The sequence below is a fragment of the Salmo salar genome, chromosome ssa18 (genome assembly GCF_905237065.1).
Source record: "Salmo salar chromosome ssa18, Ssal_v3.1, whole genome shotgun sequence".
NCBI classification, from domain to species: domain Eukaryota; kingdom Metazoa; phylum Chordata; class Actinopteri; order Salmoniformes; family Salmonidae; genus Salmo; species Salmo salar.
This window is the reverse complement of record NC_059459.1, coordinates 34,523,915-34,550,340: the sequence shown is the minus strand read 5'-3', so window position 1 is coordinate 34,550,340 and position 26,426 is coordinate 34,523,915. Positions and strand designations below refer to the sequence as shown.

General features: G+C 38.7%; 1 protein-coding gene across 2 annotated transcripts in view; it reads left to right on the top strand.

Annotated features, from left to right (window-relative positions):
* Positions 1 to 3,805: 3,805 nt before the first annotated feature.
* The window catches only part of LOC106594014 (butyrophilin subfamily 1 member A1-like), a 58,680-nt gene continuing 36,059 nt past the window's right edge, over positions 3,806 to 26,426 (top strand). For both annotated transcript variants that reach the window (XM_045701815.1, XM_045701814.1), the window contains exons 1-4: positions 3,806 to 3,942; positions 4,087 to 4,155; positions 4,835 to 5,185; positions 5,330 to 5,611. In XM_045701815.1, coding sequence (XP_045557771.1) covers positions 4,089 to 4,155; positions 4,835 to 5,185; positions 5,330 to 5,611 — 700 coding nt within the window. In that variant the 5' untranslated portion in view covers positions 3,806 to 3,942; positions 4,087 to 4,088. The remainder of the gene's footprint in view (positions 3,943 to 4,086; positions 4,156 to 4,834; positions 5,186 to 5,329; positions 5,612 to 26,426) is intronic.

Sequence of the window (26,426 nt, the reverse complement as noted above, 5' to 3'; positions counted from 1 at the left end):
TATACAGGGTCCAACCAGCCAGTCAAAATGCTCTCAATGGTACAGCTGTATAACTTTTTGAGGATTTGAGGGCCATTACCAAACTTTTTCAACCAGCTGATGGGGAAGAGGCACTGTCATGCCTTCTTCACGACTGTAAGTGTGTGTTTGGACCATTTTAAGTCTTCAGTGATTTGGACACCAAGGAACTTGAAGCTCTCGACCTGCTCAACTGCGGTCGCGTTGATGTGGATGACGACGTGCTCTAATGTGGTTTCCGTGCCCACCACAGCACTTAGACAGCCTTAGTTACCGAGGTAAATGATCTTAGAGCCAACACAGATGCCAAACAGCTTTCTGTCCTTGTACTCTTATATTTAAGTGCTGCATTTGACACTGTTGACCATGATGTCCTTCTGGACAGACTGGAGAGGTGGGTTGGCCTCTCCAGTCCAGTCCTATTTAACCGGTCAAGAGTTCTTTGTCACCCTCGGTGAACAGAACTCAGAGAAAATACATATCACATGTGGCGTTCCACAAGGTTCTATTTTGGGTCCGGTACTGTTTAGTTTATATATGTTACCCCTTGGCAGCGTTATCAGAAAGCACAGGATTGATTTTCAATGCTACGCAGACGATACACAACTGTACATTTCTGTGTCACCAGAGTATTTTAGCTCCAAGGATAAATGATTAGACTATATTAGTGATTTAAATACTTGGACTTTCTCCAGCTAAATCAATACTAGACCGTGGTACTTATTGTTGGAGTCAAAGCACAGAGAGAGAATCTAGTCGCACATTTTAATTCACGGGCAATAAAGGTAAAAAACCTAGGTGTTATTTTAGATTCTGAAATAAATGTTGAATCACACACTAGGAATGTGACCAAACTATAGCTTTTTACCACCTGTTTTTAAATCAATCCACGGTTGTGCACCCCCATACATGTCAGACATGCTTCTAAGTTATGTACCCAGTAGGTTCCCTTAGGTCCTCTGGCACTGGCCTTTTAACTATCCCAAAGCCGAGGACCAAGAGACATGTAGAGGTAGCCTTTAGTTATTATGCCCCCAGCCTCTGGAATAGCCTGCCAGAGAACCCGAGGAGGGCCTAAACTGTGGACATGATTTAAAACACATTTTTAGCTTTGCTTTTCCTCAGTCTGCTATTTAGTTGTTCACTTTGTGTAATTCTTTTGTTTTTTATCTGATGTTTGTTGTCTAGTAGATATTTCAGCTTTTATTTTCATTGTTTTTTATTTGTTTGTTCCTGTGAAGCACATTGCATTGCATCCCATGCCTGAAATATTATGTATAAATAAAGCTTGATTTGATTTTATTCAGTTCATCATTTTGCTCATATTATTACAACCACAAGTAGGAAAACATCTAAGTAGGAAAATATCTTAAAGGGACAATCTGCGTTTGGTACATACATTTTTGGACTTCTAAATTAACGATTTATACCCATTGATTCTTGAAGAATATAACTTATAAATGCCTCAGGAGCTTAGTTCAACGTACCCCATTAGAACCCCATTAGAACCCAAAATACAAGCTTATTTTACTCCATATTTGTATTTGTATTTGTAAACAAACTCTGTATGGCCTCAAAACGTGGTTAAAACTGTAATTTCATGTATGGTCAGTCCTTGCATCCAAAGCTCACTTTATGAATTTGTGTGGTTTCATTTCTTCAGCTCAATCCCTCAGCTGTTTACCAAACAAAGTGACGGGAGGCCGTTTAGTTATTTAAATCTCAGATTGCCCCTTTAAGGATAATGGGATAGTGATGCTCACAGGTAAAGAGGGATCAGTGTTTGTGGAAATGTATTTCATTTGATTTCTTATTTCCGTTTTGTGTGTTTGATATTTGGGTTTGTGACAGTTTTTTCTCAAACCTGTTCCCACTGCCTGTATACATTTTCAGGGATGCCTTTGCACATTCTAAAGATATGAAATGAATGTGACCTATAGTTAACTGGTGCTGAATAATAAGATCTGTGGAGGAAAACTATGGACTGTAAAATGTAAGGGACTTTCTATGGAAAAAGTATATATCAATGATGTCGCTCTTGCTGCGGGTGATTCCCTGATCCACCTCTACGCAGACGACACCATTCTGTATACATCTGGCCATTCTTTGGACACTGTGTTAACTAACCTCCAAACAAGCTTCAATGACATACAACACTCCTTCCGTGGCCTCCAACTGCTCTACGCTAGTAAAACCAAATGCATGCTTTTCAACTGTTCGCTGCCCGCACCCGCCTGCCCGACTAGCATCACTACCCTGGACAGTTCTGACCTAGAATATGTGGACAACTACAAATACCTAGGTGTCTGGCTGGACTGTAAACTCTCCTTCCAGACTCAGATCAAACATCTCCAATCCAAAATCAAATCTAGAATTGGCTTTCTATTTCGCAACAAAGCCTCCTTCACTCACACCGCCAAACTTACCCTAGTAAAACTGACTATCCTACCAATCCTCGACTTCGGCGATGTCATCTACAAAATAGCTACCAATAATCTACTCAGAAAACTTGATGCAATCTATCACAGTGCCATCCGTTTTGTTACCAAAGCCCCTTATACCACCCACCACTGCGACCTGTATGCTCTCGTCGGCTGGCCCTCACTAGATATTCGTCGCCAGACCCACTGGCTCCAGGTCATCTATAAATCTATGCTAGGTGAAGCTCCGCCTTATCTCAGCTCACTGGTCACCATAACAACACCCACCCGTAGCATGCGCTCTAGCTGGTATATCTCACTGGTCATCCCCAAAGCCTTTGGCCGCCTTTCCTTCCAGTTCTCTGCTGCCAGTGACTGGAACGAATTGCAAAAATCGCTGAAGCTGGAGACTTACATTTCCCTCACTAACTTTAAACATCAGCTATCTAAGCAGCTAACCGATCGCTGCAGCTGTACACAGCCCATCTGTAAATAGCCCACCCAATCTACCTACCTCATCCCCATATTGTTTTTATTTACTTCTCTGCTCTTTTGCACACCAGTATCACTACTTGCACATCATCATCTGCTCATCTATCACTCCAGTGTTAATCTGCTAAATTGTAATTACTTTGCTACTATGGCCTATTTATTGCCATACCTCCTCATGCCATTTGCACACACTGTACATAGACTTTCCTTTTTTTCTATTGTGTTGACTGTACGCTTGTTTATTCCATGTCACTCTGTGTTGTTGTTTCTGTCGCACTGCTTTGCTTTATCTTGGCCAGGTCGCAGTTGTAAATGAGAACATGTTCTCAACTAGCCTACCTGGTTAAATAAAGGTGAAATACAAATTACAAATAAAAAAAGAGCCTATAGAAAGGTTTGAATGCCTTGCTGTCCTTGGCTGTTCCTTTTAATGTACATACTAATGGAAATTATTTAGAAGAGGTACATGAGTGTGAACGTGTATTTGTCCGTGGTGAGATTTAAACACGTAAACACTAGATTATTACACTAGATGTTTACGTTATATGTCCACCTCGACCAACCACCCTCTTTTCACTGTTGCCTTAAGTAACCATACCAAACGTAACTTATACTAATTTGAGTGTTCTGGATTTATGTTTATTAAGTTACATCAAGTCTAGTAATGTAACCTAACATAAACATATCATACTATATGAATGGAGTGGCACAGATTTAAGTAAACTATAATATGTTTTGCTTGGGTTCCAGACCTCTCTGTGTCACATGGTCTGCACATCAGCCAGGCTCGGAAACTACAACCAAATTTCACCCCCACAGTTCACACCCATGTTATCTGATTCTGAGCTCACTATGCAACAGCTGTGTGCAGCTATGCAGTTGAACAGGTTCTTGTTCCAAGGAATAGAAAGAATAAGAAGGTAGTTTGATCACATCACAATAGTTTGATCACAGAACACTAGTACATTTATCAGACAAAGCTGCAGTGCCTCAATAGCACTGATTCAACCAGGTAAATGTATCAGCTAGTTGTCTTTTGAAATGTGTTATACTATGTTATCCATTGTTATTGTAGAATTAATGCTACAGTATTGCTTTCCTGGTTTGAAGTTATGTTAGTCTTTCTCTTTATGATGAATGTAATTGTCTTCTTCAGGAATGAAGGTGACTCAACTAGACTGTCTGTGTGTGATTCTTCTACATCTCCTACACACAGCAGGCTCTGGTACAGTAGAATACACATTTAATATCTCACTGCCTTTAATACCTCTGTGTGTATGATTAATATGATCTCATTGTGTCTTTAGTCACTATTGTGGTCTTAAGGGTTCTACACAGTCTAAACAAACGGAGCCGACGGAGGTCCTTTTGCTTCTCTGTCTACATAGTTCTACGTACTTTTGTCCGTCGGCTCCATTGTGTAAACTGTGGAGATCCCTTTAGGGTGTCTGGCCAAAGGTGATTTCCTCTCCCACTCTCCTTTCCTTCATCTGCACTGATGTAAAAACTCAACTAAAGGTGAATGCAACTCTTCTGTAGACATCCACCCTATAGTACTACTATATATATTACAATGTAAAGTACTACTATATATACTACAGTGTATAGTACTACTATATATACTACAGTGTATAGTCGTAATGTACTACTATATATACACCACAGTGTATAGGACTACTATATATGCTACAGTATATAGGACTACTACATATACTACTGTGTATAGGACTAGTATATATAGTACAGGGTCTAGGACTACTACATATACTACAGTGTCTAGTACTACTATATATACTACAGAGTAAAGTACTACTATATATACTACAGTGTATTTCAGATCAGTGCAGATGACAGAGGAGAACACTTTAAACTATTTAAACTGTTATTCCGTCTTTTCTCTTCAGAGAGGTTTGAGGTTCTAGGTCCAACTGATGTCATTGCTGCTGTGGCTGGTGATGACATCATTCTGCCCTGTTACCTCAAACCCAACATCAGTGCTGAGGACATAACAGTGGACTGGCTGAACCTTGACTTCTTAGACGGTCGTGTCTATCGCTACCAAAACAGCGAAATCATACGAGAGGATCAGATTCTCTTCTATAGAGGAAGAACGTCACTGTTTAAAGAGGAACTGTGGAGGGGAAACACCTCTTTAAAACTGACCAGGGTACAAGGCACTGATGAGGGACGTTACAAATGCTTTATTAAGGCAAAGAGCTGGTATGATGATTTCACTATTGAAGTCCTCGTTAAAGGTGAGGTTTATTTTCATGTTATTGTAATAATATAACTACAGTACAATGACATCATCTCTTTTCTTCATATTACTGGATACAGTATGTGTCTATTTGTTCACAGCCTGTCACCAGGTAACATCCAGTCTATCTGTGTGTCTGTAGCTGTAGGATCCAAGCCAGTGGTGTCCATTGAGGGACACAGAGAGGGAGGGATGGGTCTGCTGTGTGAAACAGAAGGCTGGCACCCTGAGCCTGAGCTGCTGTGGCTGGAAAGTAAAGGAGACCGTCTCTCTGCTGGTCCTCCTGAGATACATAGAGACTTAAAAGGATTCTACACAGTGAAACAACATGTCATTGTCCAGGAGACTGACACCAACCGCTTTACCTGCAGAGTCCAACAGAGCCGGATCAATGAGAAGATGGAGACAGAGGTTCACCTCCCTAGTGAGTAACAACATAATATTATTTAGACATAAAACACTAGAGATATTGATGTATTAATGTACAGTGTTTGTTTTCACCAAAGGCTTTGAGACAACAATACAAAAGATTTGTGTTTATTATGATACACTCCACTGCTGTGTGGTAGTATTAGTACCAAACCCTGTTGTTGATGTGTGGTAGTATTAGTACCAAACCCTGTTGTTGATGTGTGGTAGTATTAGTACCAAACCCTGTTGTTGATGTGTAATGATGTGTGGTAGTATTAGTACCAAACCCTGTGGTTGATGTGTAATGATGTGTGGTAGTATTAGTACCAAACCCTGTTGTTGATGTGTAATGATGTGTGGTAGTATTAGTACCAAACCCTGTTGTTGATGTGTAATGATGTGTGGTAGTATTAGTACCAAACCCTGTTGTTGATGTGTATTGATGTGTGGTAGTATTAGTACCAAACCCTGTTGTTGATGTGTAATGATGTGTGGTAGTATTAGTACCAAACCCTGTTGTTGATGTGTAATGATGTGTGGTAGTATTAGTACCAAACCCTGTTGTTGATGTGTAATGATGTGTGGTAGTATTAGAACCAAACCCTGTTGTTGATGTGTAATGATGTGTGGTAGTATAGGTACCAAACCCTGTTGTTGATGTGTAATGATGTGTGTGGTAGTATTAGTACCAAACCCTGTTTTTGATGTCTTATGATATGTGTGGTAGTATTAGTACCAAACCCTGTTGTTGATGTGTATAAATGTGTGGCAGTATTAGTACCAAACCCTGTTGTTGATGTCTAATGATGTGTGTGGTAGTATTCATACCAAACCCTTTGTTGATGTGTAACGATGTCTGTGTGGTAGTATTAGTACCAAACCCTGTTGTTGATGTGTAATGATGTGTGGTAGTATTAGTACCAAACCCTGTTGTTGATGTGTAATGATGTGTGGTAGTATTAGTACCAAACCCTGTTGTTGATGTGTATTGATGTGTGGTAGTATTAGTACCAAACCCTGTTTTTGATGTCTTATGATGTGTGTGGTAGTATTAGTACCAAACCCTGTTGTTGATGTCTAATGATGTGTGTGGTAGTATTCGTACCAAACCCTTTTGTTGATGTGTAACGATGTGTGTGTAGTATTAGTACCAAACCCTGTTGTTGATGTGTAATGATGTGTGGTAGTATTAGTACCAAACCCTGTTGTTGATGTGTATTGATGTGTGGTAGTATTAGTACCAAACCCTGTTGTTGATGTGTAATGATGTGTGTGGTAGTATTAGTACCAAACCCTGTTTTTGATGTCTTATGATATGTGTGGTAGTATTAGTACCAAACCCTGTTGTTGATGTGAGTAAATGTGTGGTAGTATTAGTACCAAACCCTGTTGTTGATGTCTAATTATGTGTGTGGTAGTATTCATACCAAACCCTTTTGTTGATGTGTAACGATGTGTGTGTGGTAGTATTAGTACCAAACCCTGTTGTTGATGTGTAATGATGTGTGGTAGTATTAGTACCAAAACATGTTGTTGATGTCTAATGATGTGTGGTAGTATTAGTACCAAACCCTGTTGTTGATGTGTGGTAGTATTTGTACCAAACCCTTTTGTTGATGTGTAACGATGTGTGTGTGGTAGTATTAGTACCAAACCCTGTTGTTGATGTGTAATGATGTGTGGTAGTATTAGTACCAATCCCTGTTGTTGATGTGTAATGATGTGTGTGGTAGTATGAGTACCAAACCCTGTTGTTGATGTGTATTGATGTGTGGTAGTATTAGTACCAAACCCTGTTGTTGATGTGTAATAATGTGTGTGGTAGTATTAGTACCAAACCCTGTTGTTGATGTGTAATGATGTGTGGTAGTATTAGTACCAAACCCTGTTGTTGATGTGTAATGATGTGTGGTAGTATTAGTACCAAACCGTGTTGTTGATGTGTGATGATGTGTGTGTGGTAGTATTAGTACCAAACCCTGTTGTTGATGTGTGGTAGTATTAGTACCAAACCCTGTTGTTGATGTGTAATGATCTGTGGTAGTATTAGTACCAAACCTTTTTGTTGATGTGTATTGATGTGTGGTAGTATTAGTACCAAGCCCTCTTGTTGATGTGTAATGATGTGTGTGGTAGTATTAGTACCAAACCCTGTTGTTGATGTGTAATGATGTGTGGTAGTATTAGTACCAAACCCTGTTGTTGATGTGTAATGATGTGTGTGGTAGTATTAGAACCAAACCCTGTTGTTGATGTGTAATGATGTGTGGTAGTATTAGTACCAAACCCTGTTGTTGATGTGTAATGATGTGTGAGTATTAGTACCAAACACTGTTGTTGATGTGTGATGATGTGTGTGTGGTAGTATTAGTACCAAACCCTGTTGTTGATGTGTGGTAGTATTAGTACCAAACCCTTGTGTTGATGTGTAATGATGTGTGGTAGTATTAGTTCCAAACCCTGTTGTTGATGTGTAGTGATGTGTGGTAGTATTAGTACCAAACCCTGTTGTTGATGTGTAATTATGTGTGGTAGTATTAGTACCTAACCCTGTTGTTGATGTGTAATGATGTGTGGTAGTATTAGTACCAAACCCTGTTGTTGATGTGTATTGATGTGTGGTAGCATTAGTACCAAGCCCTGTTGTTGATGTGTAATGATGTGTGGTAGTATTAGTACCAAACCCTGTTGTTGATGTGTGATGATGTGTGTGTGGTAGTATTAGTACCAAACCCTGTTGTTGATGTGTGGTAGTATTAGAACCAAACCCTGGTGTTGATGTGTAATGATGTGTGGTAGTATTAGTACCAAACCCTGTTGTTGATGTGTGATGATGTGTGGTACTATTAGTACCAAACCCTGTTGTTCATGTGTAATTATGTGTGGTAGTATTAGTACCTAACCCTGTTGTTGATGTGTAATGATGTGTGGTAGTATTAGTACCAAACCCTGTTGTTCATGTGTAATGATGTGTGGTAGTATTAGTACCAAAACATGTTGTTGATGTCTAATGATGTGTGGTAGTATTAGTACCAAACCCTGTTGTTGATGTGTGGTAGTATTCGTACCAAACCCTTTTGTTGATGTGTAACGATGTGTGTGTGGTAGTATTAGTACCAAACCCTGTTGTTGATGTGTAATGATGTGTGGTAGTATTAGTACCAATCCCTGTTGTTGATGTGTAATGATGTGTGTGGTAGTATGAGTACCAAACCCTGTTGTTGATGTGTATTGATGTGTGGTAGTATTAGTACCAAACCCTGTTGTTGATGTGTAATAATGTGTGTGGTAGTATTAGTACCAAACCCTGTTGTTGATGTGTAATGATGTGTGGTAGTATTAGTACCAAACCCTGTTGTTGATGTGTAATGATGTGTGGTAGTATTAGTACCAAACCGTGTTGTTGATGTGTGATGATGTGTGTGTGGTAGTATTAGTACCAAACCCTGTTGTTGATGTGTGGTAGTATTAGTACCAAACCCTGTTGTTGATGTGTAATGATCTGTGGTAGTATTAGTACCAAACCTTTTTGTTGATGTGTATTGATGTGTGGTAGTATTAGTACCAAGCCCTCTTGTTGATGTGTAATGATGTGTGTGGTAGTATTAGTACCAAACCCTGTTGTTGATGTGTAATGATGTGTGGTAGTATTAGTACCAAACCCTGTTGTAATGATGTGTGGTAGTATTAGTACCAAACCCTGTTGTTGATGTTTAATGATGTGTGTGGTAGTATTAGAACCAAACCCTGTTGTTGATGTGTAATGATGTGTGGTAGTATTAGTACCAAACCCTGTTGTTGATGTGTAATGATGTGTGAGTATTAGTACCAAACACTGTTGTTGATGTGTGATGATGTGTGTGTGGTAGTATTAGTACCAAACCCTGTTGTTGATGTGTGGTAGTATTAGTACCAAACCCTTGTGTTGATGTGTAATGATGTGTGGTAGTATTAGTTCCAAACCCTGTTGTTGATGTGTAGTGATGTGTGGTAGTATTAGTACCAAACCCTGTTGTTGATGTGTAATTATGTGTGGTAGTATTAGTACCTAACCCTGTTGTTGATGTGTAATGATGTGTGGTAGTATTAGTACCAAACCCTGTTGTTGATGTGTATTGATGTGTGGTAGCATTAGTACCAAGCCCTGTTGTTGATGTGTAATGATGTGTGGTAGTATTAGTACCAAACCCTGTTGTTGATGTGTGATGATGTGTGTGTGGTAGTATTAGTACCAAACCCTGTTGTTGATGTGTGGTAGTATTAGAACCAAACCCTGGTGTTGATGTGTAATGATGTGTGGTAGTATTAGTACCAAACCCTGTTGTTGATGTGTGATGATGTGTGGTACTATTAGTACCAAACCCTGTTGTTCATGTGTAATTATGTGTGGTAGTATTAGTACCTAACCCTGTTGTTGATGTGTAATGATGTGTGGTAGTATTAGTACCAAACCCTGTTGTTCATGTGTAATGATGTGTGGTAGTATTAGTACCAAAACCTGTTGTTGATGTCTAATGATGCGTGGTAGTATTAGTACCAAACCCTGTTGTTGATGTGTGGTAGTATTCGTACCAAACCCTTTTGTTGATGTGTAACGATGTGTGTGTGGTTGTATTAGTACCAAACCCTGTTGTTGATGTGTAATGATGTGTGGTAGTATTAGTACCAATCCCTGTTGTTGATGTGTAATGATGTGTGTGATAGTATGAGTACCAAACCCTGTTGTTGATGTGTTTTGATGTGTGGTAGTATTAGTACCAAACCGTGTTGTTGATGTGTAATAATGTGTGTGGTAGTATTAGTACCAAACCCTGTTGTTGATGTGTAATGATGTGTGGTAGTATTAGTACCAAACCCTGTTGTTGATGTGTAATGATGTGTGGTAATATTAGTACCAAACCCTGTTGTTGATGTGTAATGATGTGTGTTGTAGTATTAGAACCAAACCCTGTTGTTGATGTGTAATGATGTGTGAGTATTAGTACCAAACACTGTTGTTGATGTGTGATGATGTGTGTGTGGTAGTATTAGTACCAAACCCTGTTGTTGATGTGTGGTAGTATTAGTACCAAACCCTGTTGTTGATGTGTAATGATGTGTGGTAGTATTATTACCTAACCCTGTTGTTGATGTGTGATGATGTGTGTGTGGTAGTATTAGTACCAAACCCTGTTGTTGATGTGTGGTAGTATTAGTACCAAACCCTGTTGTTTATGTGTAATGATGTGTGGTAGTATTAGTACCAAACCCTGTTGTTGATGTGTGGTAGTATTAGTACCAAACCCTGTTGTTGATGTGTAATGATGTGTGGTAGTATTAGTACCAAACCCTGTTGTTGATGTGTAATGATGTGTGGTAGTATTAGTACCAAACCCTGTTGTTGATGTGTATAAATGTGTGGTAGTATTAGTACCAAACCCTGTTGTTGATGTCTAATGATGTGTGTGGTAGTATTCGTACCAAACCCTTTGTTGATGTGTAACGATGTCTGTGTGGTAGTATTAGTACCAAACCCTGTTGTTGATGTGTAATGATGTGTGGTAGTATTAGTACCAAACCCTGTTGTTGATGTGTAATGATGTGTGGTAGTATTAGTACCAAACCCTGTTGTTGATGTGTATTGATGTGTGGTAGTATTAGTACCAAACCCTGTTGTTGATGTGTAATGATGTGTGTGGTAGTATTAGTACCAAACCCTGTTTTTGATGTCTTATGATATGTGTGGTAGTATTAGTACCAAACCCTGTTGTTGATGTGAGTAAATGTGTGGTAGTATTAGTACCAAACCCTGTTGTTGATGTCTAATGATGTGTGTGGTAGTATTCATACCAAACCCTTTTGTTGATGTGTAACGATGTGTGTGTGGTAGTATTAGTACCAAACCCTGTTGTTGATGTGTAATGATGTGTGGTAGTATTAGTACCAAACCCTGTTGTTGATGTGTATTGATGTGTGGTAGTATTAGTACCAAACCCTGTTGTTGATGTGTAATGATGTGTGTGGTAGTATTAGTACCAAACCCTGTTTTTGATGTCTTATGATATGTGTGGTAGTATTAGTACCAAACCCTGTTGTTGATGTGAGTAAATGTGTGGTAGTATTAGTACCAAACCCTGTTGTTGATGTCTAATGATGTGTGTGGTACTATTCATACCAAACCCTTTTGTTGATGTGTAACGATGTGTGTGTGGTAGTATTAGTACCAAACCCTGTTGTTGATGTGTAATGATGTGTGGTAGTATTAGTACCAAAACATGTTGTTGATGTCTAATGATGTGTGGTAGTATTAGTACCAAACCCTGTTGTTGATGTGTGGTAGTATTCGTACCAAACCCTTTTGTTGATGTGTAACGATGTGTGTGTGGTAGTATTAGTACCAAACCCTGTTGTTGATGTGTAATGATGTGTGGTAGTATTAGTACCAAACCCTGTTGTTGAGGTAATGATGTGTGGTAGTATTAGTACCAAACCCTGTTGTTGATGTGTATTGATGTGTGGTAGTATTAGTACCAAACCCTGTTGTTGATGTGTAATAATGTGTGTGGTAGTATTAGTACCAAACCCTGTTGTTGATGTGTAATGATGTGTGGTAGTATTAGTACCAAACCCTGTTGTTGATGTGTAATGATGTGTGGTAGTATTAGTACCAAACCCTGTTGTTGATGTGTGATGATGTGTGTGGGTAGTATTAGTACCAAACCCTGTTGTTGATGTGTGGGTAGTATTAGTACCAAACCCTGTTGTTGATGTGTAATGATCTGTGGTAGTATTAGTACCAAACCCTTTTGTTGATGTGTATTGATGTGTGGTAGTATTAGTACCAAGCCCTCTTGTTGATGTGTAATGATGTGTGTGGTAGTATTAGTACCAAACCCTGTTGTTGATGTGTAATGATGTGTGGTAGTATTAGTACCAAACCCTGTTGTTGATGTGTAATGATGTGTGTGGTAGTATTAGAACCAAACCCTGTTGTTGATGTGTAATGATGTGTGGTAGTATTAGTACCAAACCCTGTTGTTGATGTGTGATGATGTGTGTGGTAGTATTAGTACCAAACCCTGTTGTTGATGTGTGGTAGTATTAGAACCAAACCCTGTTGTTGATGTGTAATGATGTGTGGTAGTATTAGTACCAAACCCTGTTGTTGATGTGTGATGATGTGTGGTACTATTAGTACCAAACCCTGTTGTTGATGTGTAATTATGTGTGGTAGTATTAGTACCAAACCCTGTTGTTGATGTGTAATGATGTGTGGTAGTATTAGTACCAAACCCTGTTGTTGATGTGTAATGATGTGTGGTAGTATTAGTACCAAAACCCTGTTGTTGATGTCTAATAATGCGTGGTAGTATTAGTACCAAACCCTGTTGTTGATGTGTGGTAGTATTCGTACCAAACCCTTTTGTTGATGTGTAACGATGTGTGTGTGGTAGTATTAGTACCAAACCCTGTTGTTGATGTGCAATGATGTGTGGTAGTATTAGTACCAATCCCTGTTGTTGATGTGTAATGATGTGTGTGATAGTATGAGTACCAAACCCTGTTGTTGATGTGTTTTGATGTGTGGTAGTATTAGTACCAAACCCTGTTGTTGATGTGTAATAATGTGTGTGGTAGTATTAGTACCAAACCCTGTTGTTGATGTGTAATGATGTGTGGTAGTATTAGTACCAAACCCTGTTGTTGATGTGATGTGTGGTAGTATTAGTACCAAACCCTGTTGTTGATGTGTAATGATGTGTGTGTGTAGTATTAGTACCAAACCCTGTTGTTGATGTGCGATGGTAGTATTAGTACCAAACCCCTTTTGTTGATGTGTAATGATGTGTGTTGATAGTATTAGTACCAAACCCTTTGTTGATGTGTATTGATGTGTGGTAGTATTAGTACCAAGCCCTGTTGTTGATGTGTAATGATGTGTGGTAGTATTAGTACCAAACCCTGTTGTTGATGTGTGATGATGTGTGTGTGGTAGTATTAGTACCAAACCCTGTTGTTGATGTGTGGTAGTATTAGTACCAAACCCTGTTGTTGATGTGTAATGATCTGTGGTAGTATTAGTACCAAACCCTGTTGTTGATGTGTATTGATGTGTGGTAGTATTAGTACCAAGCCCTCTTGTTGATGTGTAATGATGTGTGTGGTAGTATTAGTACCAAACCCTGTTGTTGATGTGTTGTGTGTGGTAGTATTAGTACCAAACCCTGTTGTTGATGTGTAATGATGTGTGGTAGTATTAGTACCAAACCCTGTGTTGATGTGTAATGATGTGTGGTAGTATTAGTACCAAACCCTGTTGTTGATGTGTAATGATGTGTGTGGTAGTATTAGAACCAAACCCTGTTGTTGATGTGTAATGATGTGTGGTAGTATTAGTACCAAACCCTGTTGTTGATGTGTAATGATGTGTGAGTATTAGTACCAAACCCTGTTGTTGATGTGTGATGATGTGTGTGTGGTAGTATTAGTACCAAACCCTGTTGGGTTGATGTGTGGTAGTATTAGTACCAAACCCTGTTGTTGATGTGTAATGATGTGTGGTAGTATTAGTACCAAACCCTGTTGTTGATGTGTAATGATGTGTGGTAGTATTAGTACCAAACCCTTTTGTTGATGTGTAATTATGTGTGGTAGTATTAGTACCAAACCCTGTTGTTGATGTGTAATGATGTGTGGTAGTATTAGTACCAAACCCTGTTGTTGATGTGTATTGATGTGTGGTAGCATTAGTACCAAGCCCTGTTGTTGATGTGTAATGATGTGTGGTAGTATTAGTACCAAGCCCTCTTGTTGATGTGTAATGATGTGTGTGGTAGTATTAGTACCAAACCCTGTTGTTGATGTGTAATGATGTGTGGTAGTATTAGTACCAAACCCTGTTGTAATGATGTGTGGTAGTATTAGTACCAAACCCTGTTGTTGATGTGTAATGATGTGTGGTAGTATTAGTACCAAACCCTGTTGTTGATGTGTGATGATGTGTGTGTGGTAGTATTAGTACCAAACCCTGTTGTTGATGTGTGGTAGTATTAGAACCAAACCCTGGTGTTGATGTGTAATGATGTGTGGTAGTATTAGTACCAAACCCTGTTGTTGATGTGTGATGATGTGTGGTACTATTAGTACCAAACCCTGTTGTTCATGTGTAATTATGTGTGGTAGTATTAGTACCTAACCCTGTTGTTGATGTGTAATGATGTGTGGTAGTATTAGTACCAAACCCTGTTGTTCATGTGTAATGATGTGTGGTAGTATTAGTACCAAAACCTGTTGTTGATGTCTAATGATGCGTGGTAGTATTAGAACCAAACCCTGTTGTTGATGTGTGGTAGTATTCGTACCAAACCCTTTTGTTGATGTGTAACGATGTGTGTGTGGTAGTATTAGTACCAAACCCTGTTGTTGATGTGTAATGATGTGTGGTAGTATTAGTACCAATCCCTGTTGTTGATGTGTAATGATGTGTGTGATAGTATGAGTACCAAACCCTGTTGTTGATGTGTTTTGATGTGTGGTAGTATTAGTACCAAACCCTGTTGTTGATGTGTAATAATGTGTGTGGTAGTATTAGTACCAAACCCTGTTGTTGATGTGTAATGATGTGTGGTAGTATTAGTACCAAACCCTGTTGTTGATGTGTAATGATGTGTGGTAGTATTAGTACCAAACCGTGTTGTTGATGTGTGATGATGTGTGTGTGGTAGTATTAGTACCAAACCCTGTTGTTGATGTGTGGTAGTATTAGTACCAAACCCTGTTGTTGATGTGTAATGATCTGTGGTAGTATTAGTACCAAACCTTTTTGTTGATGTGTATTGATGTGTGGTAGTATTAGTACCAAGCCCTCTTGTTGATGTGTAATGATGTGTGTGGTAGTATTAGTACCAAACCCTGTTGTTGATGTGTAATGATGTGTGGTAGTATTAGTACCAAACCCTGTTGTAATGATGTGTGGTAGTATTAGTACCAAACCCTGTTGTTGATGTGTAATGATGTGTGTGGTAGTATTAGAACCAAACCCTGTTGTTGATGTGTAATGATGTGTGGTAGTATTAGTACCAAACCCTGTTGTTGATGTGTAATGATGTGTGAGTATTAGTACCAAACACTGTTGTTGATGTGTGATGATGTGTGTGTGGTAGTATTAGTACCAAACCCTGTTGTTGATGTGTGGTAGTATTAGTACCAAACCCTTGTGTTGATGTGTAATGATGTGTGGTAGTATTAGTTCCAAACCCTGTTGTTGATGTGTAGTGATGTGTGGTAGTATTAGTACCAAACCCTGTTGTTGATGTGTAATTATGTGTGGTAGTATTAGTACCTAACCCTGTTGTTGATGTGTAATGATGTGTGGTAGTATTAGTACCAAACCCTGTTGTTGATGTGTATTGATGTGTGGTAGCATTAGTACCAAGCCCTGTTGTTGATGTGTAATGATGTGTGGTAGTATTAGTACCAAACCCTGTTGTTGATGTGTGATGATGTGTGTGTGGTAGTATTAGTACCAAACCCTGTTGTTGATGTGTGGTAGTATTAGAACCAAACCCTGGTGTTGATGTGTAATGATGTGTGGTAGTATTAGTACCAAACCCTGTTGTTGATGTGTGATGATGTGTGGTACTATTAGTACCAAACCCTGTTGTTCATGTGTAATTATGTGTGGTAGTATTAGTACCTAACCCTTTTGTTGATGTGTAATGATGTGTGGTAGTATTAGTACCAAACCCTGTTGTTCATGTGTAATGATGTGTGGTAGTATTAGTACCAAAACCTGTTGTTGATGTCTAATGATGCGTGGTAGTATTAGTACCAAACCCTGTTGTTGATGTGTGGTAGTATTCGTACCAAACCCTTTTGTTGATGTGTAACGATTTGTGTGTGGTTGTATTAGTACCAAACCCTGTTGTTGATGTGTAATGATGTGTGGTAGTATTAGTACCAATCCCTGTTGTTGATGTGTAATGATGTGTGTGGTAGTATGAGTACCAAACCCTGTTATTGATGTGTATTGATGTGTGGTAGTATTAGTACCAAACCCTGTTGTTGATGTGTAATAATGTGTGTGGTAGTATTAGTACCAAACCCTGTTGTTGATGTGTAATGATGTGTGGTAGTATTAGTACCAAACCCTGTTGTTGATGTGTAATGATGTGTGGTAGTATTAGTACCAAACCCTGTTGTTGATGTGTAATGATGTGTGTGTGGTACTATTAGTACCAAACCCTGTTGTTGATGTGTGGTAGTATTAGTACCCAACCCTGTTGTTGATGTGTAATGATCTGTGGTAGTATTAGTACCAAACCTTTTTGTTGTTGTGTATTGATGTGTGGTAGTATTAGTACCAAGCCCCTCTTGTTGATGTGTAATGATGTGTGTGGTAGTATTAGTACCAAACCCTGTTGTTGATGTGTAATGATGTGTGGTAGTATTAGTACCAAACCCTGTTGTAATGATGTGTGGTAGTATTAGTACCAAACCCTGTTGTTGATGTGTAATGATGTGTGTGGTAGTATTAGAACCAAACCCTGTTGTTGATGTGTAATGATGTGTGGTAGTATTAGTACCAAACCCTGTTGTTGATGTGTAATGATGTGTGAGTATTAGTACCAAACACTGTTGTTGATGTGTGATGATGTGTGTGTGGTAGTATTAGTACCAAACCCTGTTGTTGATGTGTGGTAGTATTAGTACCAAACCCTTGTGTTGATGTGTAATGATGTGTGGTAGTATTAGTTCCAAACCCTGTTGTTGATGTGTAGTGATGTGTGGTAGTATTAGTACCAAACCCTGTTGTTGATGTGTAATTATGTGTGGTAGTATTAGTACCTAACCCTGTTGTTGATGTGTAATGATGTGTGGTAGTATTAGTACCAAACCCTGTTGTTGATGTGTATTGATGTGTGGTAGCATTAGTACCAAGCCCTGTTGTTGATGTGTAATGATGTGTGGTAGTATTAGTACCAAACCCTGTTGTTGATGTGTGATGTGTGTGTGGTAGTATTAGTACCAAACCCTGTTGTTGATGTGTGGTAGTATTAGTACCAAACCCTGGTGTTGATGTGTAATGATGTGTGGTAGTATTAGTACCAAACCCTGTTGTTGATGTGTGATGATGTGTGGTACTATTAGTACCAAACCCTGTTGTTCATGTGTAATTATGTGTGGTAGTATTAGTACCTAACCCTGTTGTTGATGTGTAATGATGTGTGGTAGTATTAGTACCAAACCCTGTTGTTCATGTGTAATGATGTGTGGTAGTATTAGTACCAAAACCTGTTGTTGATGTCTAATGATGTGTGGTAGTATTAGTACCAAACCCTGTTGTTGATGTGTAATGATGTGTGGTAGTATTAGTACCAATCCCTGTTGTTGATGTGTAATGATGTGTGTGATAGTATGAGTACCAAACCCTGTTGTTGATGTGTTTTGATGTGTGGTGGTATTAGTACCAAACCCTGTTGTTGATGTGTAATAATGTGTGTGGTAGTATTAGTACCAAAACCTGTTGTTGATGTGTAATGATGTGTGGTAGTATTAGTACCAAAACCTGTTGTTGATGTGTAATGATGTGTGGTAATATTAGTACCAAACCCTGTTGTTGATGTGTAATGATGTGTGTGGTAGTATTAGAACCAAACCCTGTTGTTGATGTGTAATGATGTGTGGTGGTAGTATTAGTACCAAACACTGTTGTTGATGTGTGATGATGTGTGTGTGGTAGTATTAGTACCAAACCCTGTTGTTGATGTGTGGTAGTATTAGTACCAAACCCTGTTGTTGATGTGTAATGATGTGTGGTAGTATTATTACCAAACCCTGTTGTTGATGTGTGATGATGTGTGTGTGGTAGTATTAGTACCAAACCCTGTTGTTGATGTGTGGTAGTATTAGTACCAAACCCTGTTGTTTATGTGTAATGATGTGTGGTAGTATTAGTACCAAACCCTGTTGTTGATGTGTGGTAGTATTAGTACCAAACCCTGTTGTTGATGTGTAATGATGTGTGGTAGTATTAGTACCAAACCCTGTTGTTGATGTGTAATGATGTGTGGTAGTATTAGTACCAAACCCTGTTGTTGATGTGTATAAATATGTGTGTAGTATTAGTACCAAACCCTGTTGTTGATGTCTAATGATGTGTGTGGTAGTATTCGTACCAAACCCTTTGTTGATGTGTAACGATGTCTGTGTGGTAGTATTAGTACCAAACCCTGTTGTTGATGTGTAATGATGTGTGGTAGTATTAGTACCAAACCCTGTTGTTGATGTGTAATGATGTGTGGTAGTATTAGTACCAAACCCTGTTGTTGATGTGTAATGATGTGTGGTAGTATTAGTACCAAACCCTGTTGTTGATGTGTAATAATGTGTGGTAGTATTAGTACCAAACCCTGTTGTTGATGTCTAATGATATGTGTGGTAGTATTAGTACCAAACCCTGTTGTTGATGTGAGTAAATGTGTGGTAGTATTAGTACCAAACACTGTTGTTGATGTCTAATGATGTGTGTGGTAGTATTCGTACCAAACCCTGTTGTTGATGTGTAACGATGTGTGTGTAGTATTAGTACCAAACCCTGTTGTTGATGTGTAATGATGTGTGGTAGTATTAGTACCAAACCCTGTTGTTGATGTGTATTGATGTGTGGTAGTATTAGTACCAAACCCTGTTGTTGATGTGTAATGATGTGTGTGGTAGTATTAGTACCAAACCCTGTTTTTGATGTCTTATGATATGTGTGGTAGTATTAGTACCAAACCCTGTTGTTGATGTGAGTAAATGTGTGGTAGTATTAGTACCAAACCCTGTTGTTGATGTCTAATGATGTGTGTGGTAGTATTCGTACCAAACCCTTTTGTTGATGTGTAATGTGATGTGTGGTAGTATTAGTACCAAACCCTGTTGTTGATGTGTAATGATGTGTGGTAGTATTAGTACCAAACCCTGTTGTTGATGTCTAATGATGTGTGGTAGTATTAGTACCAAACCCTGTTGTTGATGTGTTGTTGGTAGTATTAGTACCAAACCCTTTTGTTGATGTGTGACGATGTGTGTGTGGTAGTATTAGTACCAAACCCTGTTGTTGATGTGTATATGGTGGTAGTATTAGTACCAATCCCTGTTGTTGATGTGTAATGATGTGTGTGGTAGTATTAGTACCAAACCCTGTTGTTGATGTGTAATGATGTGTGGTAGTATTAGTACCAAACCCTGTTGTTGATGTGTAATGATGTGTGGGTAGTATTAGTACCAAACCCTGTTGTTGATGTGTAATGATGTGTGGTAGTATTACTACCAAACCCTGTTGTATGTAATGATGTGTGGTAGTATTAGTACCAAACCCTGTTGTTGATGTGTAATGATGTGTGTGTGGAGTATTAGTACCAAACCCTGTTGTTGATGTGTATGATGTGTGGTAGTATTAGTACCAAACCCTGTTGTTGATGTGTAATGATCTGTGGTAGTATTAGTACCAAACCCTGTTGTTGATGTGTGATGATGTGTGGTAGTATTAGTACCAAACCCTGTTGTTGATGTGTGGTAGTATTAGTACCAAACCCTGTTGTTTATGTGTAATGATGTGTGGTAGTATTAGTACCAAACCCTGTTGTTGATGTGTAATGATGTGTGGTAGTATTAGTACCAAACCCTGTTGTTGATGTGTAATGATGTGTGGTAGTATTAGTACCAAACCCTGTTGTTGATGTGTAATGATGTGTGGTAGTATTAGTACCAAACCCTGTTGTTGATGTGTAAATGTGTGGTAGTATTAGTACCAAACCCTGTTGTTGATGTCTAATGATGTGTGTGGTAGTATTCGTACCAAACCCTTTGTTGATGTGTAATGATGTCTGTGTGGTAGTATTAGTACCAAACCCTGTTGTTGATGTGTAATGATGTGTGGTAGTATTAGTACCAAACCCTGTTGTTGATGTGTAATGATGTGTGGTAGTATTAGTACCAAGCCCTGTTGTTGATGTGTATTGATGTGTGGTAGTATTAGTACCAAACCCTGTTGTTGATGTGTGATGATGTGTGTGGTAGTATTAGTACCAAACCCTGTTGTTGATGTGTTAGTTTAGACATTTGATGTTTGATGTGTGGTAGTATTAGTACCAAACCCTGTTGTTGATGTGTGTAAATGTGTGGTACTATTAGTACCAAACCCTGTTGTTGATGTCTAATTATGTGTGTGTAGTATTCGTACCAAACCCTTTTGTTGATGTGTAACGATGTGTGTGTGGTAGTATTAGTACCAAACCCTGTTGTTCATGTGTAATGATGTGTGGTAGTATTAGTACCAAAACATGTTGTTGATGTCTAATGATGTGTGGTAGTATTAGTACCAAACCCTGTTGTTGATGTGTGGTAGTATTCGTACCAAACCCTTTTGTTGATGTGTAACGATGTGTGTGTGGTAGTATTAGTACCAAACCCTGTTGTTGATGTGTAATGATGTGTGGTAGTATTAGTACCAATCCCTGTTGTTGATGTGTAATGATGTGTGTGGTAGTATGAGTACCAAACCCTGTTGTTGATGTGTATTGATGTGTGGTAGTATTAGTACCAAACCCTGTTGTTGATGTGTAATAATGTGTGTGGTAGTATTAGTACCAAACCCTGTTGTTGATGTGTAATGATGTGTGGTAGTATTAGTACCAAACCCTGTTGTTGATGTGTAATGATGTGTGGTAGTATTAGTACCAAACCGTGTTGTTGATGTGTGATGATGTGTGTGTGGTACTATTAGTACCAAACCCTGTTGTTGATGTGTGGTAGTATTAGTACCCAACCCTGTTGTTGATGTGTAATGATCTGTGGTAGTATTAGTACCAAACCTTTTTGTTGATGTGTATTGATGTGTGGTAGTATTAGTACCAAGCCCTCTTGTTGATGTGTAATGATGTGTGTGGTAGTATTAGTACCAAACTCTGTTGTTGATGTGTAATGATGTGTGGTAGTATTAGTACCAAACCCTGTTGTAATGATGTGTGGTAGTATTAGTACCAAACCCTGTTGTTGATGTGTAATGATGTGTTAAAGACCAAACCCTGTTGTTGATGTGTAATGATGTGTGTAGTATTAGTACCAAACCCTGTTGTTGATGTGTAATGATGTGTGAGTATTAGTACCAAACACTGTTGTTGATGTGTGATGATGTGTGTGTGGTAGTATTAGTACCAAACCCTGTTGTTGATGTGTGGTAGTATTAGTACCAAACCCTTGTGTTGATGTGTAATGATGTGTGGTAGTATTAGTTCCAAACCCTGTTGTTGATGTGTAGTGATGTGTGGTAGTATTAGTACCAAACCCTGTTGTTGATGTGTAATTATGTGTGGTAGTATTAGTACCTAACCCTGTTGTTGATGTGTAATGATGTGTGGTAGTATTAGTACCAAACCCTGTTGTTGATGTGTATTGATGTGTGGTAGCATTAGTACCAAGCCCTGTTGTTGATGTGTAATGATGTGTGGTAGTATTAGTACCAAACCCTGTTGTTGATGTGTGATGATGTGTGTGTGGTAGTATTAGTACCAAACCCTGTTGTTGATGTGTGGTAGTATTAGAACCAAACCCTGGTGTTGATGTGTAATGATGTGTGGTAGTATTAGTACCAAACCCTGTTGTTGATGTGTGATGATGTGTGGTACTATTAGTACCAAACCCTGTTGTTCATGTGTAATTATGTGTGGTAGTATTAGTACCTAACCCTTTTGTTGATGTGTAATGATGTGTGGTAGTATTTTTACCAAACCCTGTTGTTCATGTGTAATGATGTGTGGTAGTATTAGTACCAAAACCTGTTGTTGATGTCTAATGATGCGTGGTAGTATTAGTACCAAACCCTGTTGTTGATGTGTGGTAGTATTCGTACCAAACACTTTTGTTGATGTGTAACGATGTGTGTGTGGTTGTATTAGTACCAAACCCTGTTGTTGATGTGTAATGATGTGTGGTAGTATTAGTACCAATCCCTGTTGTTGATGTGTAATGATGTGTGTGGTAGTATGAGTACCAAACCCTGTTGTTGATGTGTTTTGATGTGTGGTGGTATTAGTACCAAACCCTGTTGTTGATGTGTAATTATGTGTGTGGTAGTATTAGTACCAAACCCTGTTGTTGATGTGTAATGATGTGTGGTAGTATTAGTACCAAACCCTGTTGTTGATGTGTAATGATGTGTGGTAGTATTAGTACCAAACCCTGTTGTTGATGTGTGATGATGTGTGTGGTACTATTAGTACCAAACCCTGTTGTTGATGTGTAGTGTAGTATTAGTACCCAACCCTGTTGTTGATGTGTAATGATCTGTGTGTAGTATTAGTACCAAACCCTTTTGTTGATGTGTATTGATGTGTGGTAGTATTAGTACCAAACCCTCTTGTTGATGTGTAATGATGTGTGTGGTAGTATTATTACCAAACCCTGTTGTTGATGTGTAATGATGTGTGGTAGTATTAGTACCAAACCCTGTTGTAATGATGTGTGGTAGTATTAGTACCAAACCCTGTTGTTTATGTGTAATGATGTGTGTGGTAGTATTAGAACCAAACCCTGTTGTTGATGTGTATTGTTGGTAGTATTAGTACCAAACCCTGTTGTTGATGTGTAATGATGTGTGGAGTCTTAGTACCAAACCCTGTTGTTGATGTGTGATGATGTGTGTGTGGTAGTATTAGTACCAAACCCTGTTGTTGATGTGTGGTAGTATTAGTACCAAACCCTTGTGTTGATGTGTAATGATGTGTGGTAGTATTAGTTCCAAACCCTGTTGTTGATGTGTAGTGATGTGTGGTAGTATTAGTACCAAACCCTGTTGTTGATGTGTATTATGTGTGGCAGTATTAGTACCTAACCCTGTTGTTGATGTGTAATGATGTGTGGTAGTATTCGTACCAAACCCTGTTGTTGATGTGTATCGATGTCGTGGTAGCATTAGTACCAAGCCCTGTTGTTGATGTGTAATGATGTGTGGTAGTATTAGTACCAAACCCTGTTGTTGATGTGTGATGATGTGTGTGTGTAGTATTAGTACCAAACCCTGTTGTTGATGTGTTGGTAGTATTAGAACCAAACCCTGTTGTTGATGTGTAATGATGTGTGTGTAGTATTAGTACCAAACCCTGTTTTTGATGTGTGATGATGTGTGGTACTATTAGTACCAAACCCTGTTGTTGATGTGTAATTATGTGTGGTAGTATTAGTACCTAACCCTGTTGTTGATGTGTAATGATGTGTGTGTAGTATTCGTACCAAACCCTTTTGTTGATGTGTAATGATGTGTGGGTAGTATTAGTACCAAAACCTGTTGTTGATGTCTAATGATGTGTGGTAGTATTAGTACCAAACCCTGTTGTTGATGTGTAATGATGTGTGGTAGTATTAGTACCAAACCCTGTTGTTGATGTGTAATGATGTGTGTGGTAGTATTAGTACCAAACCCTGTTGTTGATGTGTTTTGATGTGTGGTAGTATTAGTACCAAACCCTGTTGTTGATGTGTAATAATGTGTGTGGTAGTATTAGTACCAAACCCTGTTGTTGATGTGTAATGATGTGTGGTAGTATTAGTACCAAACCCTGTTGTTGATGTGTAATGATGTGTGTGTAGTATTCGTACCAAACCCTTTTGTTGATGTGTAACGATGTGTGTGGTAGTATTAGAACCAAACCCTGTTGTTGATGTGTAATGATGTGTGGTAGTATTAGTACCAAAACATGTTGTTGATGTCTAATGATGTGTGTGTAGTATTAGTACCAAACCCTGTTGTTGATGTGTGGTAGTATTCGTACCAAACCCTTTTGTTGATGTGTAACGATGTGTGTGTGGTAGTATTAGTACCAAACCCTGTTGTTGATGTGTAATGATGTGTGTGTAGTATTAGTACCAATCCCTGTTGTTGATGTGTAATGATGTGTGTGGTAGTATGAGTACCAAACCCTGTTGTTGATGTGTATTGATGTGTGGTAGTATTAGTACCAAACCCTGTTGTTGATGTGTAATAATGTGTGTGGTAGTATTAGTACCAAACCCTGTTGTTGATGTGTAATGATGTGTGGTAGTATTAGTACCAAACCCTGTTGTTGATGTGTAATGATGTGTGGTAGTATTAGTACCAAACCGTGTTGTTGATGTGTGATGATGTGTGTGTGGTAGTATTAGTACCAAACCCTGTTGTTGATGTGTGGTAGTATTAGTACCAAACCCTGTTGTTGATGTGTAATGATCTGTGGTAGTATTAGTACCAAACCTTTTTGTTGATGTGTATTGATGTGTGGTAGTATTAGTACCAAACCCTGTTGTTGATGTGTGGTAGTATTAGTACCAAACCCTGTTGTTTATGTGTAATGATGTGTGGTAGTATTAGTACCAAACCCTGTTGTTGATGTGTAATGATGTGTGGTAGTATTAGTACCAAACCCTGTTGTTGATGTGTAATGATGTGTGGTAGTATTAGTACCAAACCCTGTTGTTGATGTGTATAAATGTGTGGCAGTATTAGTACCAAACCCTGTTGTTGATGTCTAATGATGTGTGTGGTAGTATTCATACCAAACCCTTTGTTGATGTGTAACGATGTCTGTGTGGTAGTATTAGTACCAAACCCTGTTGTTGATGTGTAATGATGTGTGGTAGTATTAGTACCAAACCCTGTTGTTGATGTGTAATGATGTGTGGTAGTATTAGTACCAAACCCTGTTGTTGATGTGTATTGATGTGTGGTAGTATTAGTACCAAACCCTGTTGTTGATGTGTAATGATGTGTGTGGTAGTATTAGTACCAAACCCTGTTTTTGATGTCTTATGATATGTGTGGTAGTATTAGTACAAAACCCTGTTGTTGATGTGAGTAAATGTGTGGTAGTATTAGTACCAAACCCTGTTGTTGATGTGTGGTAGTATTCGTACCAAACCCTTTTGTTGATGTGTAACGATGTGTGTGTGGTTGTATTAGTACCAAACCCTGTTGTTGATGTGTAATGATGTGTGGTAGTATTAGTACCAATCCCTGTTGTTGATGTGTAATGATGTGTGTGATAGTATGAGTACCAAACCCTGTTGTTGATGTGTTTTGATGTGTGGTGGTATTAGTACCAAACCCTGTTGTTGATGTGTAATAATGTGTGTGGTAGTATTAGTACCAAACCCTGTTGTTGATGTGTAATGATGTGTGGTAGTATTAGTACCAAAACCTGTTGTTGATGTGTAATGATGTGTGGTAATATTAGTACCAAACCCTGTTGTTGATGTGTAATGATGTGTGTGGTAGTATTAGAAACAAACCCTGTTGTTGATGTGTAATGATGTGTGAGTATTAGTACCAAACACTGTTGTTGATGTGTGATGATGTGTGTGTGGTAGTATTAGTACCAAACCCTGTTGTTGATGTGTGGTAGTATTAGTACCAAACCCTGTTGTTGATGTGTAATGATGTGTGGTAGTATTATTACCTAACCCTGTTGTTGATGTGTGATGATGTGTGTGTGGTAGTATTAGTACCAAACCCTGTTGTTGATGTGTGGTAGTATTAGTACCAAACCCTGTTGTTTATGTGTAATGATGTGTGGTAGTATTAGTACCAAACCCTGTTGTTGATGTGTGGTAGTATTAGTACCAAACCCTGTTGTTGATGTGTAATGATGTGTGGTAGTATTAGTACCAAACCCTGTTGTTGATGTGTAATGATGTGTGGTAGTATTAGTACCAAACCCTGTTGTTGATGTGTATAAATGTGTGGCAGTATTAGTACCAAACCCTGTTGTTGATGTCTAATGATGTGTGTGGTAGTATTCATACCAAACCCTTTGTTGATGTGTAACGATGTC